Genomic DNA, 19,583 nt, shown 5'->3' with positions numbered 1-19,583 from the left:
TCCGCCTTGCCCTCAGCCACAAGGCTACCTGTTAAGATAGAAATATAATGACTGATTAGTATTGGCTTTTAAATGCAATACAACTGAGAAACAAATACAAAATACAGTACATAGTATAAATATACTGTGTATGTATCTATACGGTGTATACACACACACACACTCACACACACTATATATATATATATATATATATATATATATATATATATATATATATATATATATATATATAAAAGATAGCAATTATAATGTAAAAAAACTGCTTTCTGGGATCAGAGTATGGGATTAGAAAAAGGTTTCCACAGGTAACGTTAGATTTTACTCCCTGAAGGAAGTAATTCATGGCAGAGAAATTACTATTTACCTGCCATGTATAGGTTAGCAGGTTTCCTATCAGCTTTTAACAAATAACCATGTGTACTAAATGCAGACAATGAAAACACGGCACAGCCGAGCGACTACATGAAAGGAGACACCAGATAGCAAAGTATCTATGCTTTTGTAAGAGGATGCAGTATGTCATGTAGGATAGCAAAGTATCTATGCTTTTGTAACAGGATGCAGTATGTCATGTAGGAATTTCTTGCTGAAAGATGCCCCCCAAAAAAGAATAAACAATCATGTGTTTCTTCTAAAACTTGCATCTATCTTTTAGCTTTAACATTATTGTTTCCAGTGATGCCAATTCCAGCTATTATTTTAATGGACTGGATGGTCCGTCTCCTCTTTTGTCCAGAGAACGTGGCATCCATGATCCAAACAGAATTTAACATTTTGATTTGTTTGACTAATGATCCTTGGTGTACAGAAAGTGGCGATGTTTTTAGTTCTTAGAGCTTTAATTTGCAACAACTGAGTCCATGCAGGGTTTTCTGTAATAAATTCATACTTGTTGTTAGTGCCTAGTCAACTGAAGACTAAAAACTCACTGGCACCCAACACTCTTTTAGCTTTTTCCTTTAAACACTGAAATGTATTCAAATTTTGGGAATAATTTCATATTATTACGCACAGTAGATGATGAGATGAGTCGCTACAATTTCACACTGAGAAAAATGACTCTGAAAAGGATTCCCCACGTGTAAACAGTTTTTTGCAGACTGGTTAAACTTTGCACACTTTTACTTAAAAGAGACGGCCTCTGAAGATCCTCTTTTTGTTTCCAATTAACTTAATGAGGTTACAACAACTAACCCCAATCCTATCCATCAGTTTGTCATCAAGGTCTGTACAAGTCTTTTAATTACTCTTTCATTTGAATCAGGTATGTTGGCACAGGGAAACATCTAAAATGTGCAGATTACAGGCCCTCGAGGTTAACACTGTTATAAATTGTCCTGAAAAAAATATATAAGAGGAACATGTTTAAGCACTTCCAAATGAACAACTCAAATGATGCGTATATAACAGCCACACACAGCAGCATGTAGACAGTTGCAGCAATACAGAGTGATGAAGCTGAAATTAGAGAAACAGAGAACTGGCATATCCTAGCAGGAAATGCTGTTGCAGAGTGGTAATGATGACAGATCCACTAACAGGACGTTAGTGGTCCCATGAGTCTGTGATGATGACGTTTTATATATATATATATGAATTTAAGGTTTCGCAGTTTCATGTTTACAAGGAGAGAGAGCGTAATGTCAAACAGTAAATTAACCGACTGTGCAGCTCATGTCTGTCATTGTTTCATGTTTTCAGTGCTTGTTTGTGCTACTGTCACAGCTTTATGTGATATTTACATGTGCTTTTAGCTGCATTGTTTAGTCTGCATGCCAGTGCTGCTCTGTGTCACCTGCAGTCATGAGATGTCATTAGGCCATTATGTGGAAGTTTTTATACATGTCATTTCTTTCTGTAACACATATACATACAAGCTCCCATATATACTGTACCAGCTCAGTACATGTTTTTAAAGGCCTGAAAAGTAAGCATTATAAATTCAGGTCGTTTTTAAAAAACTGGAAATCAGAAAAAAAAACCAGCACCCAAACAGTGGATCCATGAACTTGCATCATATATCACTCCAGAAAAAATACTGTATTCTGTTAGAAAAACACCTAGAGACTTTGACCTTATTTGGGGACCTTTTTTTGATTTTTTGCCTTTATTAGATTAGATAATGATCTGAATCATCTACTGCATTAATTAATGTGTTTTTTCAGGACTTGATTATTTACTTTATTATGCATTTGCTCCAGTATTGTTATGCATTATGTGAAAAGAAGCTAAATGATTTTGAATGATGTAATGTACTGATCATATGAGGGAGGGAAGGGGAGAGGGGGGTGTTGTTGTATTTATTTATTTATTATTTTTTTCTTTCTTATTAATATTATTTATTTATTTTTGTTTAATTATTGTTATGAAAAGTTAAAAAAGGGGAAATATTGATATTTCTATTGTTATTGTAAATCTTTTTTTTTTTTTCTCTTATTGCCCTCAATAAATATAACTATATAACTGCAACTGGGGCTGGGGAGCTAAAACCCTTGAAGAAACAGCTTCTTGCGTGTGCTGGCACTCTGTAACCATAGACATATAAACGTATATACGTATACCTATATGTCTATGGTTACACCCCCAAGAACTCAGGGACTGCACCCCCTTCCCCTGTCCACTACCTCACCTGTATATACGAGTCACCAAGTCGCTGTTGCCATCTAGTGGTGAAGTACGGGATCGCGCTACAGGAAAGTTGCAGGTGGAAATCTGTTGCTCAGTTCCTGAGGACCAGGGACCCAGAGGACCAGGGGCCTGTACTACGAAGCGGGATTTGGGGTTAGCGAGGTAACTTCAGGTTTAACCCTGGGTTTTCAGGACTACGACGGTGGTTCACTTCTTACCGGGGTACATCGCCATGGTAACTTATGCTGAACAGCTAACCTGCTCCGGAGCAGGTTATGTTCGAGATACAGATCGCCGGGTATAAAAGCACCGCCTACTGACCAATCAGCTCTCTTGGAAAATGGCATGCCCTTTCGAAGAGAATCCAGTGGAGCTTGGTGCGCGGATCGTGAGAGGATCCCTCCGATCTTCTTCTTGTCATTTTTTTTTCTGTTTGCCGCAAGTAATGTCAATGCTATTTCATTGTGCTTTTGTATACTGATATCATCCTAAAACAGAGAGTGATAGAAACACTAAAGCCTTGTACTTGTTGTACTTCTAAGATATGAAAGTGAGCCTACTTACCGCTTTGAATTATGTTTTTATATTTATTTTTTATTTGCTCCCATGTGCGTTTCACTCCGCTGGGGTTGCAGCTGAAGGGATGAGGATACAATTGTCATACACGCCATACGAATACATCTAAGCAACACATGCATTTAACAGAATAGACAACTGTAATTATAGTCAGATCTACTTATGCCCTAATGATGGGGCAGTGATGTTTATATCCCTATGAATTTACGCATTTATACAGTCAGCGATCTTTTGCCAGCTGTCTTTCCTGCATTTTGCAGCTGCAACTGTGTTGCTTTTTGCCTGTATTATATGCCTATACTCATCATATTTCCGTAAAATTATTGTTTGCTCTTCGCTACTGAAATAAGCGGCTCTGACAGCGGACTTCTCCATGCTTGCGATTGGTCATGCGCTGAAAACACTGCCCCTTTTATGTGCACGCGCTCATATCCAGATTGAAGAAACCTGGGTTGATATACCGAGTTGATAACCACCGTCGTGTGACCGCTTAGCGTGATTGCAATTGTCCGGGTTAGTGAATCTGGATAAGGAAAAGATATCCTGGGTATGTTGAACTTGCTTCGTAGTACAGGCCCCAGGTTTATCAGAATCAGTAAATCACTTTATTTCACCAAATGTAAAATCAGCCACTGTGCAATAAAACAACAAATTAGAAATAAAAGTAGAACATATTTTATTAAGTTTATAAAAATGTTTACATCAGTGGTCCTCAACCTTTTCTGTACCACGCAGGGGCGTCAATTGGGTATGGCAAGGTATGGCAGCCGCTACACCTTGGCTTCAGGGGGAAATGTACATGTTTGTTTTTTAAATACATTTATGGAATTACTCTGTGTCTATTTGAATTGACTATTCTATTATTTAATACATATATTATTATTATTAAATCTTTATTTCAGACCCAAGGGGATCCATATCACCATAAAAGCAGAATAAGATAATAAAAACAAAGACAGAATAAAAAACAAACAAACATAAAATACAAAGTACAGAGCTTTCCCCACTATTCAGTGTAGGCTTGCATACAAACATGTTCTAAAATGGTTCCACAGTCTGGACGAAAATTTTACAGAACTGCGTACAGGATTAACCAACACATTAATAAGTTCATTCTCTGATTCTGACGCCCTACACATAAATCTGTGCATCAGATTGCGCAGAACAGCAGAGCAGGTGGGTACCCCGACACTAACAAACATATGGCTTGCACTGGAGCTTCTTGGGGCTCTCAACAGTAGCCTCATGCTGTCATTATAAGCTACTGTGAGCTTTCTTATACTACCTTGTTTGTAGCGGCACCACAGGTGGGCTGTGTACAAAGGTGTGCAATATGCTTTAAACAATGCACTTTTTACAGATACAGAGCACATGCTAAACTTACGACACAGCATGTTTGCTTGTGCATAGAGCTTACAACGCTGCCTGTACATATCTTTATCATCAGACAAGTCATTAACAATAATATGCCCCAAATACTTGATCTCGCTGCACACACTGAGTGCAGTACCAGACAGATGGAAGTCAGGGAAGGTTGACTGTCTGTCTTCTCTGCTTCTAATAATCATAACTTTACTCTTACCAGCATTGTACTTCATGTCAAAGTCAACACCATACTGTGTGCACGTTCTCAATGGCTGTTGGAGACCAGCACTGTAAGGGCTGAAGATGACCAGGTCGTCTGAATACATAAAGTGATTAATTAGTAGGTCACCAACTCTACAGCCTGTACCACATGTATTCAACATCAGAGACAAATCATTCATGTACACATTAAAAAGAAAGGGAGACAGGATTCCGCCCTGGCGGACACCATTGGTCACATGGAAGGGATCAGATGTTACATTCCCCCATCTCACTTGCATTGTCTGATGCAAGTACCAGTAGACCAGGATTCTAATTAAAAAACCAGGGACCCCACTTTTAGACAATTTCAAAAATAATTTCACATGATTAACCCGGTCAAATGCTTTAGAAGCATCAATAAAGCACAAGAACATGGTAGAGTTATGACTATTATATTTCTCTAAGATTTCCTTTAGTGCAAAAATACATAGATCAGTGCCATGCTTTTGTTTAAAACCAAACTGGTTGTATAAAATAACTACAAATGCAAATCAGAACAACATGATGGATTTCACGAGGTATTATCTTTCCCAACACTTGTATCCCCCTCATATCTTGAAATGTGATGTCCCAGCGTCCCTGACGACAGTGATCGCTATCAATCTGGTTTTTAGCGCTCTTTGCAGTGTTACTAACTTACAAAAATGAAAAGTGAGCAGACAACCCCGCAATTGTTTTTTTCAAAAAAAGAAGGCAGTGATGGGTCCAATGTTTCCCCTGCAGCAGAAGATATTAACGAGGCTGTTAGTCACTGATGGATTAATTATGCAAGTTCATCTTAAGGTAAGATATCAAATCACGCTACCCTCTTATAAATCTGGGAAATATTTGACTTTTTTTTACTCTTTTTCTCTCTTCTGCTCCCTCTCTCTCCTTTTTGCATTAATAAATTAATAAATCAGCCTTAACGGTTTCAGCCAATTTGCCGACTCGGCAGGTTTGCTGCCATGGAAATGAGCGCTAAACTTTAAAAGAGGACTAAGCATGTACAAAGTTTTTAATGTTACCCCGTTTTCCACGTTACCTGGATTATTTTGGGTTATGGAAGAGTCAACTACCATTGGTGAGTGAGTGTAACCTTCTTAAATAATTTCTTTATCAGAATGTTGTGGTAGCTTTGACCAGCTGCCTATTTGAATGAGCTTTGTGTTGTTGTCAACTAGACTAGAGTCTATTCTGTTATAGAGCTCCGAAATGATGTTATAGACCGCTGTGTCTCTATCTATCTAAATAGATTGTGTAATTTTAGACCAGTTATGTTTTTTTTTTGTATTTAAGCTGTATCAAAGATGGAACTGAGTCAGTCTGTGACTATCTCAGTTTTCAGCACCATCTGATTGACAGCTGTCAGGCCGGTGTGTGTGTGTTCCTCTGGACAAGTTTGTGACTTTACTCTGCTTTCTGCAGCATAGGCCTATAGGCTTGGCTCAATAAAAGTGAGAATAAATGTTGTTTGATTTTATTTATTTATTTGACAGGGACAATGCACATCAATAAAAAACATTGCTGTAAATGTGCCAGTTAGCCAAGAGGCTATTTTTCATCTGTAGTCCCTGGACAGATGTAAGAATACAAAAAAGTACAGAAAGATACAGAAAGTACAGAAAAGTACAAAAGTACAGAAAGGTGCAATTGAGTTTTAGTGCTGACAGAGCTGAGTATTAATCAACCATTTCTTGGGTAGGATGATGTTGTTGAACGTTAAAATGACTATCATAAGGGCCCATGGAGAATACTCCGCCCCCTCTGGACTGAGACCCACGCTCCGCCACTGCTTGCCATACCTTAGCTTTGACTGAATTGACGCCACTGGTACCACGGACCAGTTTAATGAATAATAATGCGGTGGTGACCGATAGGGGGCAGTAAGCAGAGCAACAGTGGAAAAGTGATTAAATATTTAGTAGCAGCGGTAGTAGCAGTAGCGGATTTGAAGCACTTTTAACTGAGAAGTTTACAGTTTGAGAGTCAACCATCATCAGTCGGGGACGCTACAGAACATATTTTTTCTTTCTGTGCGGCCCGGTAGCGTCCCGGGGGTTGGAGATCCCTGGTTTACATGATGAGGACACCCCCCCCAGCTTGATATCCTCTGGTCCGGAGTAGGGAGCCTCCCCACACCCGGGTCTTCTGCTTCTGTACTTGTAGATGAGCATGAAGACCAGAACCAGGCCGACGGCCCCGACAGCGAGACCTCCGATGACGAGACCTGCAGTCAGCTCGTTGAAGCAGAGACGCTCGTTCAGGCAGAAAACTGAGAGACGGAGACAACAGATGTATTTATTTATTTTGTGTAGATTAAATGTGTGTGTGCATGTGTGATTCCTACTCGTTAACGTCGTTATGTTCTATCAACGCCGGTTCTGACGTGTCTGGAATAAATCAATAACTAAGGGAAGAACCTGCAGAAGCTGGAAGTGGAAACGTGGACTTACCGGCTGGACGAAGTTCCTCAGACTCCAGACGGCTGCAGTTCACTGAGGAAACACAAAGATGTCAGGAAGTCAGGAGACTTGCAGATGAGTTGTGGAGAAACTTGTATCAGAGCACCGAGTCCAGTCTGCAAGAACACTTGAGGAGCTTTTCCACTCGTACCTACTCGGCTCATCTCGACTCGACTCAACGCATCTCAACTCAACTTCAAGCGACAAGGCGTTTACATTTTTTAAGTCCATTGGCAGCCGCGAGCAGCTGTGGACTGAGAAACCTCCTGGTGGATCTGGTCGTTCCTTATCGCCCGTCTAGATCCCTCTGAACTCTCTCCTCAGCACCAGGTTTAGGAACCTCAGAGTTGGACCACGGAGCAGACTTTAACGCCGCCGTTGCTGGTCGAGTAAAAGACCTCGGCAGAGAAGTTACAGAAAAGTATCTACTCGGCACGTTAGACCCCTAGTGGGAAAGAACCAAACCGAGTGGAGGAGAGCCGAGCTGAGTAAGTACTAGTGGAAAAACACCATTAGTCTGTTGATGAGACGGCGTCACAAAACTTTGTTTGACTGAGTATCTGATGAGTGTTGAACAAACGAGCTAATTTTTTCGTGGCAATTCGTCCATCCATCATCCATCAACCATCCATCCATCATCCATCCATCCATCCATCCATCCATCATCCATCCATCCATGCATCCAGACCGACTGGATGAATACATTTACTTTAACTTGAAACGAACCGACGCGAAAGTAAAAAGTAGTTTGGTTCGTTGTAGCGAACTCAGCTGGACAGGAAGTGGCCGAGAGACTCCCTCCCCCACGTCAGGGAGAGGGAGAGCAGGGAACGAGGTTCTTTTTCATGATTCCGGTTCATGACAAAACCAAACTCTGGTGCAGCTCTCACCTTGGCAGGCCACTTCATCTTTTCTCTGAAAAGGGGACAAAGAATGAAAGAAAAACATTTAAAATATAATAATAATAATAATAATAATAATAATAATAATAATAATAATAATTTCAATTTATATAGCGCTTTTCACCTGAAACGACAGATCTCCGATCGCTTTACAAAGAAGACTAAAAACAAGACTAAAAAACTAAGACAAAGCCTAGCTAGTAAGTAAGATAAAACGTTGTGGGCAGCAAAAAAATAAAAAATAAAAATATTTGAATAAAAGGGGTCAAGGGAAGAGTTCAGGGGAAAGCCTGCTTGTAGAAGAGTGTTTTAAGGCCCGTTATAAAGGACTCCACAGAAGGAGCATTCCTGAGGTAGTCAGGTAGAGAGTTCCATAGGCAGAGAAGGAACGGTGTCCAATCGTCACGAGCCGTGGAGAGGGGACATGAAGGAGAGTGGCGTGGCTGGAGCGAAGGGTGCGTGACGGTTTATGGATAGTGATTAGATCACTTAGGTAGCTGGGGCTTTTTTGGCGGACGGCCTTGAAGGTCAGGAGGACCTTGAACTGGATTCTGTAGTGGACCGGGAGACAGTGGAGTTCGGCCAGAACAGGGGTTATGTGTGCTAAGTGGCGGAGCTAGAGGGGGGGCCGTGGCAGCACTGGACCCCCCTGGAATCTGATTGGTCCCCCCAAGTGCCACCCCAGATGATTGACACATCAGGGCACCGTGCACGTCTTGCCGAAAGGAGCCAGTTGCGTTTTGAAATCAGTGACTCCTGACTGCTATGTCCCTCCTGTACAGTAGTTGGCGCTAAGTAGCACAAAGAGTTGTAATCCACCTTATTAGGAGAAGAAGAAGAATCGGCACAGAAGAAAAGGAAGATTTGAATTAGTGTCGGACGTTATCTTTGCTGTAGTGCCTGGAGCCAAATTTGAACTTGAAAACAGCTAAGAGATCGACAAAATAAAAAGAGGAAGAGGAGGAGAAGGATACATGTCCTTGATGGACCGTGAAGTCCTCAGTCACTTTTTAAAATCACTTTTGTGTTCAGATAGGAAATCGTTTTGCTACAAGCCACGGGTACCAAGCTAACTTTAATGTTACATCTCATGGCGTCTACAGACACCACTGTCAGTTTCCAACGGCCGCTCCACATTAACGTCCACATTTAATTTAGGTTGCCGCTTATATTTACATGCTTCTGTTTGTGATTGAGTAACTGAGTGAATGTAAAATTCAGAATCCAATTAAAAATTGTATTACTTGCATATAAAGCCCAGAACGGCTTAGCTCCGCATTATTTGTAAGACCTGATAGTGCCTTATGTTCCTGGCAGAGCTCTCCGTTCTCAGAGTGCAGGTTTACTCGTAGTTCCTAGAGTATCTAAATGTAGATTTGGAGGGCGGGCCTTCTGCTATCAGGCACCACTACTATGGAACCAACTTCCAATCTGGGTTAACGAGGCTGACACCACCTCCACCTTTAAAACTAAACTTAAAACCTTTCTGTTTAGTGAAGCCTATAGTTAGTGTTTAGTAAACCTCTAGCTGGTGTTGGTAAACCTCTAGGTAGTGTAAACTCTACTGTGTTAGAGTCAGTAGTCATCGTTGCAGCTATAGAACAAGACTATAATAGTTAGTCTCAAATATAGCCTTGTGGCAGATATGCTGCTATAGGCCTATGCTGCAGGGGGGCACCGACATGATCCGCTGGGCGGTGCCTCTCACCCTTCTTCTCCTCTTCCCTTCCTCTCTTCTCCATTTCCATTTTTATGTATTATAAAATGTCATAGCTATCGTTTTTGTCCATCGTTCCTGTAGTTTCTTGTGCTGGCCCCCCTTTTTTCTCTTTTGTGCATGTTTGCAGGCCGGAGCTTCGGGAGCTGCGTACTGGCCTGCGGTACCGCTCTGCTGCAGGTTGGAGCTGCCAGCCAGACGTGTCCAGACGTGTCCAGACGTGTCCAGACGTGTCCACACTCACCTCCGGGCAGTCCCTCCAGTAGCGCAGGTAGTCCTGGCAGACCTTCAGGTCGATGTGGTCGCTCTGCAAGTCGTCCACCAGAGTCCTCACTGAGCGGTTGCCCCGGGCGATGACGGTTTTCTGGAAACAGATCAAGTGGCTTATCAAATAAAACTGAAGTTAAAACATTCACAACGATGTCAGTTCTTAGAAATAAAATAAAAGGCGTAAACTGTTCTACAAAGAACTAAATAAAACTTGTTATGACTCTTTTGGAGCTTTTCCACTAGCACCTACTCAGCCCAACTCGACCCTCGTTTTGGTTCTTTTCCACTAGGGATCTGGCCCAGAACCAGAAGCAGAACCAGTTCAATTTCCAATTCAATTTTATTTATATAGCGTCTAATACAACAGATGTTGTCTCTAGACGCTTTCCAGAGATCCAGAACATGAACATGAACATAAACATAAACATAAACATAAACATAAACATAAACCCCCGAGCAATTATTATATAAACAATGGCAGGTAAAAACTCCCTTAGTGGGAGAAAAGCCTTAAGCCAAACAGTGGCAAGGAAAAACTCCCCTTTAGGAGGGAAGAAACCTTGAGCAGGACCAGGCTCATAAGGGGGGACCCTCCTGCCGAAGGCCAGACTGGGGGAGTCAGGGACGTCGACAGCACACAGCAGGCAGGTGGAAGCAGCAGCGGGATGACCAGAGGTGGGGGGGGGGGGGGCGTCAGCAGCACACAACAGTCATGTGGAAGCAGCAGCGGGATGACCAGAGGGGGGGGGGGGCGTCAGCAGCACACAACAGTCATGTGGAAGCAGCAGCGGGATGACCAGAGGGGGGGGGGGTGCAGGCAGGCGGAAGCAGCAACAGCAGACATCCACGTAGGCAGGTGGAAGAAGCAATGGGATGACCAGAGGGGGGGGAGGGCCGGGAACACAGGCCAGAACGCAGCTCCTGAGGCTCCGGCCTGCAAACATACACAAAAGAGAAAAAAAAAAAAAAAAAAAAAAAAAAAAAAAAAGGGGGGCCGGCACAAGAAACTACAGGAACAATGGACAAAAATGATAGCTATGAGATATTTATAATAAATAAAAATGGTAATGGAGAAGAGAGGCAGGGAAAAGGAGAGGAGAAGAAGGGTGAGAGGCACCGCCCAGCGGATCATGTCGGTCCCCCCTGCAGCATAAGCCTATAGCAGCATATCTACCGCGAAGCTATATTTGAGACTAACTATTATAGTTTTGTTCTATAGCTGCGACAATGACTACTGACTCTAACACACTAAAGTTTACACTACCTAGAGATTTACCAACACCAGCTAGAGGTTTACTTAACACTAACTATAAGCTTTACTAAACAGAAAGGTTTTAAGTTTAGTTTTAAAGGTGGAGGTGGTGTCAGCCTCCTTAACCCAGATTGGAAGTTGGTTCCAAAGTAATGGTGCCTGATAGCAGAACGCCCGCCCTCCAAATCTACATTTAGATACTCTAGGAACTACGAGTAAACCTGCACCCTGGGAGCGGAGAGCTCGGCCAGGAACATAAGGCACTATCAAATCTTGTAAATACTGCGGAGCTAAGCCGTTTTGGGCTTTATATGCAAGTAATAAAATTTTAAATTGAATTCTGAATTTTACAGGTAGCCAATGGAGCGACGCTAACACTGGAGAGACGTGGTCTCTCCTGCTAATTCCTGTCAGTACTCGTGCTGCTGCATTTTGGATCAGCTGGAGCCTATTCAGCAAATTACTTGGACATCCTGCTAACAACACATTACAGTAATCCAGTCTAGAAGATACAAACGCATGAACTAGTTTCTCTGCATCCCTCTGCGAGAGGATTTTCCTAATTTTTGCAATATTACGGAGATGGAAAAACGCTATTTTACAAACCTGATTAACATATGGTTTAAACGACAAATCCTGATCGAAAACAACACCAAGGTTTCTCACAGTTGCACTGGAAGCCATCGCAACACCATCTAATCCCTTCCTAAGATGCTCTGGACCAAGAATGATAACCTCTGTTTTATCTGAATTTAGAAGCAAGAAATTTCTGGACATCCAGTCCTTGATGTCCCTAAGACATGCCTGAAGTTTAACTAACGGTTCTGTTTCATCCGGCTTCATAGACAAGTAGAGCTGCGTATCATCAGCATAACAATGAAAGTGTATGCCGTGATTCTGGATTATACTTCCCAACGGCTGCATGTATAAACTGAACAAGACTGGCCCTAGCACTGAACCCTGCGGAACACCATAACAGACCCTCGACTGTTCTGAAGAAACCTCATGTACATGAACAAACTGGAACAAACTGGAACCTGTCAGATAGATATGATTTAAACCAACGAACCAGGCTGGAACCGGTTTGGTGAAAAAAGGGGTAAGTGAGGGTTTGTCCAGTTCTTCTTGAGCAGCCTCCTTGTGGCCAGGTGTGGTATTGCAGCGTATCGTTGCGGTTCTTGAGCAGGCTCCATGTACAATGAACCCCCAAAACAATTAAACAGCCCAGTTCTCTCGAAACAGATTCATATGATGCCTTTCAGAAAGCAGCCTGGAGCAACAGACGCCATCAAATATCCACATGCTGACTTACGTTGACGTCCTCCCAGCAGGTGATGCAGCCGTGGGGGCTGGGTCCATCCAGCTGGTACCGGATGGTTCTGTTGGGAAGCCGGGTCACGTTGCAGCTGATGGTTGAAACCGCCGGTGCAGCTGAAACCGCTGGTGCAGCTGAAACCACCGGTGCAGCTGAAACCATCGGTGCAGCTGAAACGATCCACCACGTCAGCTGGAGGAGCAGCAGCACTGAAACTAGAGGACACGGGTTCAGATGAGCAGAGTCCAGCGGCAATGGTGAACAGATGATTGGCCCACGAGCGACATGTCAAAGTATCTCAAACATTAAGAGTCCTAAAATACCTTTTCGGTCAGTGCACCGTGTGTGTGTTTTAAATACAGAAATGACACACAAAACTGAGGGTGCGCCTTTCCACACGGCGCGCCGTATGGTCGTTAAAATACGGTAGTATTTTAAAATGACCAAAATATATTTCTAAATTATTTAGCAGGATAAAAACTTAAAAACGTATTATATCATTATTCAACATTTAATCATACTACTACTCCGACAGGTTGTTAAAGGGAAAATGTTAAAAATGTTTGCTCTCATATTAAAAGAGACATTTTTCAGAAATTATTTTATGTCCTTGCAATTTTTGTGCATATTTTATACATTAGTGACACAAAATGAAGGTGAGAAAAACAAAGTCATCTGTATACAGGGTAAACCAAAGAGAAATGTATAAAAAAAAACATAATTAATGTACATTTTTTCAATTAAAGATTTGTAACAAATCACTTTACTCTTTTGGTGCCAGTATGTACGGGTCAGGGGGCCCGGGTGGTCTTAGACACAAGTAGGGGGGGACAAGGAAAAAAGGTTGGGAACCACTGCCTTAATAGGCCGTAAGATGACAGCAAAAAGTATTTCAGAAAGTGAATCCTGCTCCCACCTTTGGGACCAGTTACAGCATTACGTCGCTGTATCAATGACAGTGCACCAAGAAGAAGAAGAAGACGAAATCTCGAGAATTATTTTCCACGGTTTTCCGCTATTTGTTGTATTAAAAATCGGCGTCCTGGTTTTCCCTGGCTGTTCAAACAGGTAAATATTGTTTCTTTTGCATTCGAGCATGTCTTGTTTATTTGTCTTATCTACGGGCCAATTGACTTTAAAAAGCGACCAGGAGAAGCAGGAGTGCAGGTGAAAGTGCAATTAGTGTTACAGGCAGTTAAAAAGTAATAAATCATGTTACCGGCGAGATGCGGCAATTTTGTCAGAGCTGAAAGTAGTGCACTTTCGAACATTATCGAAAAATAGTGACTAAAAAGGCACAGGCAGAAGCATACCTACATACAAAAGCAAAGACTCTCTCTCTCTCTCTCTCTCTCTCTCTCTCTCTCTCTCTCTCTCTCTCTCTCTCTCTCTCTCTCTCTCTCTCTCTCTCTCTCTCTCTCTCTCTCTCTCTCTCTCTCTTTCCCCCTCCCTCCCTCGACCGACCGCCCGAGGAGCCGCAATAGTGACAGACTCTTGCAGCCCAGATGCACTAAGGAGCGCTTCCCCCTTTCTGCCTGTGGCCATCAGACTGTATAACACACATATAGCCTTCAAACCCAGATACCATAGATCACTGTGAATGTAAATGTATGTTTTTATCCTGTGTTTATTGTGTACTCATGCAGTAAAAAAAAAAACATAAAAATAAGCACCCCCCCCCCGAATTTATCCGAATAGGCTACATACAAATAAAATAAATAAAAGTGATTGGCAAATCGGTAAATGCCGTGGCAAGCTGAGATGCCACCGAAATTGCCACAACTAGATTAGATTAGACTAACGGGGTTCACTTTACAGCCTATAAAGTGAGTTTTTAAAAGGAACTCCATGCCCTCCCCAACCACACCGCTGCATCAGACCCCACACTACCAACCTCAATGGACTGGACATGTTTTCACTTATATTCAGTAACTTTAATTGCGTGTGGCCCGGCCTGACAGGTGAGTGAGAGCGCACCCCCGACCCCAGACAGCAGCAGCATCTCCCCGCTCCCCTCCGAGGAATCGGATCTTTACTTTCTCACTGCTGGTTGTTTTTAAATGTGCTTTAGCAATAATAGTAAACTTCCCACCTTCAGCGAACTTACCTCTGTACATGGTGCACACGAACTCAGGCTGAGTTAAGGCTGAAAGACGCGTCTCTCTGCTCTTGTTGGTGCGGAAGCCTCAGCGAGTGTGCGCTGGCTGGGAGGAGGAGAGTTGTGGCCAGGAGAGGTGTCCCACCGGCGGATCACTCGGCTGCAGCGATATGGGAGGAGTGTTGGAAGAGATAAGAGATCAGATAAGTGGCGTCACGCTGTTTGTCATAGGGAAAGACAGCAGTGAGCTCACTTTTGAACGGTAAATATTAAAATAATCCGTACACAGGTAGCCTACATTTACAGCTGATAATGAAACACTGTGCACACCAATGCAGTCACGTGCGGCGAGGTTCATGGTTGGAGGAGTGTTGGTGAGGCACTGTCCTTTAGTGTCAGATTTACAAATATATAAACCAGAAAGGGAAAATGTAAAGCATCGTGCTCTAATGCTCAGCGGCTCCCTGCGTGGAATATAGAATAGTAGTCTGACTCGGTACACATTTAGCCTTGCTGGCTTATTTATTTGCTGCTGCTCTCATGCATGCATGTTTCCTGCAGGAAATATGCAGAACGGGTTAAAAGTTGACATGTCTGCATCAGTGTTGTCTCACTTTATGGGTACCAGTAAAACTTGTAATCTAAATTCCTAAGACAGTTAAACTGCAGGGAAGCCCAATGCCCTGACCTATATATAATAAGATATACTGACACACGTGTCAAATTTCTAATCAAAAATGTCAAATTTTACTTAATAGCACCTACAATTTACCTAGATGATTTTTACTTGATTCGTGCAAACCTAAACTTTAAATACATAGAATATGCCAGTGTAACTGGCTTGTAATACATTTCTCAAAATTCACTTGAAAGAAATGTAAACTGTCTTAAGGTTACTTCTTAGGTGATTTCTGAGAAATGGGACAAATTCTTAGTAAGATTGAACTGCTTATATACACATGTATTTGTATTGTGTGTGTATGTATATATTATATATATACACACATACACACTACTCACATTTATCAGTAATATCACAACGTTAGATTTTACTCCCTGAAGGAAGTAATTCATGGCAGAGAAATTACTATTTACCTGCCATGTATAGGTTAGCAGGTTTCTTATCAGCTTTTAACAAATAACCATGTGTACTAAATGCAGACAATGAAAACACGGCACAGCCGAGCGACTACATGAAAGGAGACACCAGATAGCAAAGTATCTATGCTTTTGTAACAGGATGCAGTATGTCATGTAGGAATTTCTTGCTGAAAGATGCCCCCCAAAAAAGAATAAACAATCATGTGTTTCTTCTAAAACTTGCATCTATCTTTTAGCTTTAACATTATTGTTTCCAGTGATGCCAATTCCAGCTATTATTTTAATGGACTGGATGGTCCGTCTCCTCTTTTGTCCAGAGAACGTGGCATCCATGATCCAAACAGAATTTAACATTTTGATTTGTTTGACTAATGATCCTTGGTGTACAGAAAGTGGCGATGTTTTTAGTTCTTAGAGCTTTAATTTGCAACAACTGAGTCCATGCAGGGTTTTCTGTAATAAATTCATACTTGTTGTTAGTGCCTAGTCAACTGAAGACTAAAAACTCACTGGCACCCAACACTCTTTTAGCTTTTTCCTTTAAACACTGAAATGTATTCAAATTTTGGGAATAATTTCATATTATTACGCACAGTAGATGATGAGATGAGTCGCTACAATTTCACACTGAGAAAAATGACTCTGAAAAGGATTCCCCACGTGTAAACAGTTTTTTGCAGACTGGTTAAACTTTGCACACTTTTACTTAAAAGAGACGGCCTCTGAAGATCCTCTTTTTGTTTCCAATTAACTTAATTAACTTAATTACCAGTAAATGTTCAGAAATTGTTCACTCTTAGTCAAGGTCCTCACAGCATGCGCATCTTGCTGCAGTTTAAACAGAAAAAGATAAGGACAACGATGGGAAGCCATAGTTTGTCAGTAGCTGGTGTGAAAATGTGGAATAGCCTAAACAATGAATTAAAGTTAGCAAGAAATTTAACTGTTTTCAAACATGAGTTAAAGAAGCTGTTATGGAAGGAATATCAAAACTAGGTACAGGAATGGCAATGTCTGGCTATGTGTACAAAACAATGGCAATGTGGGAAATTCAGCACTGGAACACCTGGCATGGAAACAAAACATGGAAACAAAACAAAGTCACTATAAAATGTGTGTGTGTGACATTGAGCTCTATCACAGCACAGCAGATATCACGACCAAGCAGAACATAAAATCAAGAATGGAGATTCTGAACTGGTCAGTAAATGCTATTGACAAGATTTTTTCTACACGGCGTGCTGGGACAAGGGAACCGGCCTGTCCAGATGGGACATTCTTGGCGGGATACACCAGTGACAGTTGGAATAAATGGAAAGTGGTGTGTCTTGGGGTGCTGGATATAGAAGACGTGGAGGACGTCTATATATTCACGGGCATGACGGTGGGCCTGGTGATCCTAGGGCTTGGCGGGGTCTGGATGCTACAAAAGTTGAGAAAAGTGAGAGCTGATCAGGCAAAGCTGCTCTCTGGCCTCGCTGACATCCAGGGGAGACTGACCAGTGTATGGTCGGAGGTGTCCAAAGCTCGGGAGGAGATGAAGTCAGTACGAGCGGAGGGGGCAAAGGCTGTGGCGGCTAGAGAGCCAGAGGACGGCGACTAATCAAAATCTGCATTGACACATGCACCTCCATTGCAAAGTGGATTGCATGCAAAAAGAGGCTTGGACATAAAAATAACTGAACAGTGGACACAGTAGTAAATCACAGGAACGGTGATCAGGATGAGTGGACTGGACACGTGTACAAACATACATGCTATCTGGACTGTGAAGGATGAAATTAGACAAATTGCTATGTGGTAAACTATGTATCTTACTGAATTCTGTTGTTGATGTGATCATGAATCTTACATAGAACGGGGCGGGACTTTGATAAGCGTCAGCTTCTCCCGTACCCTTTTCGTCATGTGCTGAGTATGCAATGTATAATGTTCTGGAGATGAAATGTGTCTATATAAACATGCCGAAATAAACGAAATAATAATAATAATAATGAGGTTACAACAACTAACCCCAATCCTATCCATCAGTTTGTCATCAAGGTCTGTACAAGTCTTTTAATTACTCTTTCATTTGAATCAGGTATGTTGGCACAGGGAAACATCTAAAATGTGCAGATTACAGGCCCTCGAGGTTAACACTGTTATAAATTGTCCTGAAAAAATATATAAGAGGAACATGTTTAAGCACAAATGAACAACTCAAATGATGCGTATATAACAGCCACACACAGCAGCATGTAGACAGTTGCAGCAATACAGAGTGATGAAGCTGAAATTAGAGAAACAGAGAACTGGCATATCCTAGCAGGAAATGCTGTTGCAGAGTGGTAATGATGACAGATCCACTAACAGGACGTTAGTGGTCCCATGAGTCTGTGATGATGACGTTTTATATATATATATGAATTTAAGGTTTCGCAGTTTCATGTTTACAAGGAGAGAGAGCGTAATGTCAAACAGTAAATTAACCGACTGTGCAGCTCATGTCTGTCATTGTTTCATGTTTTCAGTGCTTGTTTGTGCTACTGTCACAGCTTTATGTGATATTTACATGTGCTTTTAGCTGCATTGTTTAGTCTGCATGCCAGTGCTGCTCTGTGTCACCTGCAGTCATGAGATGTCATTAGGCCATTATGTGGAAGTTTTTATACATGTCATTTCTTTCTGTAACACATATACATACAAGCTCCCATATATACTGTACCAGCTCAGTACATGTTTTTAAAGGCCTGAAAAGTAAGCATTATAAATCCAGGTCGTTTTTAAAAAACTGGAAATCAGAAAAAAAAAACAGCACCCAAACAGTGGATCCATGAACTTGCATCATATATCACTCCAGAAAAAATACTGTATTCTGTTAGAAAAACACCTAGAGACTTTGACCTTATTTGGGGACCTTTTTTTGATTTTTTGCCTTTATTAGATTAGATAATGATCTGAATCATCTACTGCATTAATTAATGTGTTTTTTCAGGACTTGATTATTTACTTTATTATGCATTTGCTCCAGTATTGTTATGCATTATGTGAAAAGAAGCTAAATGATTTGGAATGATGTAATGTACTGATCATATGAGGGAGGGAAGGGGAGAGAGGTGTGTTGTTGTATTTATTTATTTATTAATTTTTTCTTTCTTATTAATATTATTTATTTATTTTTGTTTAATTATTGTTATGAAAAGTTAAAAAAGGGGAAATATTGATATTTCTATTGTTATTGTAAATCTTTTTTTTTTTTTCTCTTATTGCCCTCAATAAATGTAACTATATAACTGCAACTGGGGCTGGGGAGCTAAAACCCTTGAAGAACGGTTTTAAACAGCTTCTTGCGTGTGCTGGCACTCTGTAACCATAGACATATAAACGTATATACGTATATATGTCTATGGTTACACCCCCAAGAACTCAGGGACTGCACCCCCTTCCCCTGTCCACTACCTCACCTGTATATACGAGTCACCAAGTCGCTGTTGCCATCTAGTGGTGAAGTTCGGGATCGCGCTACAGGAAAGTAGCAGGTGGAAATCTGTTTAAATCTGTTGCTCAGTTCCTGAGGACCAGGGACCCAGAGGACCAGGTTTATCAAAATCAGTAAATCACTTTATTTCACCAAATGTAAAATCAGCCACTGAGCAATAAAACAACAAA

At 41.5% G+C, this 19,583-nt stretch overlaps 1 protein-coding gene across 1 annotated transcript; it reads right to left on the bottom strand.

Moving 5' to 3' along the window:
• Window positions 1–6,307: 6,307 nt before the first annotated feature.
• Window positions 6,308–14,968, bottom strand: LOC133457911 (uncharacterized). Its single transcript, XM_061737293.1, has 6 exons — window positions 14,841–14,968; window positions 12,731–12,948; window positions 10,141–10,260; window positions 8,168–8,192; window positions 7,269–7,310; window positions 6,308–7,087 (listed from the first exon to the last, which is right to left on the bottom strand). The coding sequence occupies exons 1-6, from the start codon at window positions 14,848–14,850 to the stop codon at window positions 6,825–6,827; spliced, it is 678 nt and encodes a 225-aa protein (XP_061593277.1). The 5' UTR covers window positions 14,851–14,968; the 3' UTR covers window positions 6,308–6,824.
• Between the last annotated feature and the right edge of the window lie 4,615 nt (window positions 14,969–19,583).

The sequence above is a fragment of the Cololabis saira genome, chromosome 13 (assembly GCF_033807715.1).
Source record: "Cololabis saira isolate AMF1-May2022 chromosome 13, fColSai1.1, whole genome shotgun sequence".
NCBI classification, from domain to species: domain Eukaryota; kingdom Metazoa; phylum Chordata; class Actinopteri; order Beloniformes; family Belonidae; genus Cololabis; species Cololabis saira.
This window is presented reverse-complemented; position numbering and strand designations above follow the sequence as displayed.

Excerpts from the sequence above, each read along its gene's own strand:
- LOC133457911 (XM_061737293.1), bottom strand. Across the intron at positions 8,193-10,140 it reads ACTGGAGGGACTGCCCGGAG|AGAAAAGATGAAGTGGCCTG; the intron begins GTGAGTGTGGAC and ends TCCCCTTTTCAG. Across the intron at positions 7,311-8,167 it reads AGATGAAGTGGCCTGCCAAG|TGAACTGCAGCCGTCTGGAG; the intron begins GTGAGAGCTGCA and ends GTGTTTCCTCAG.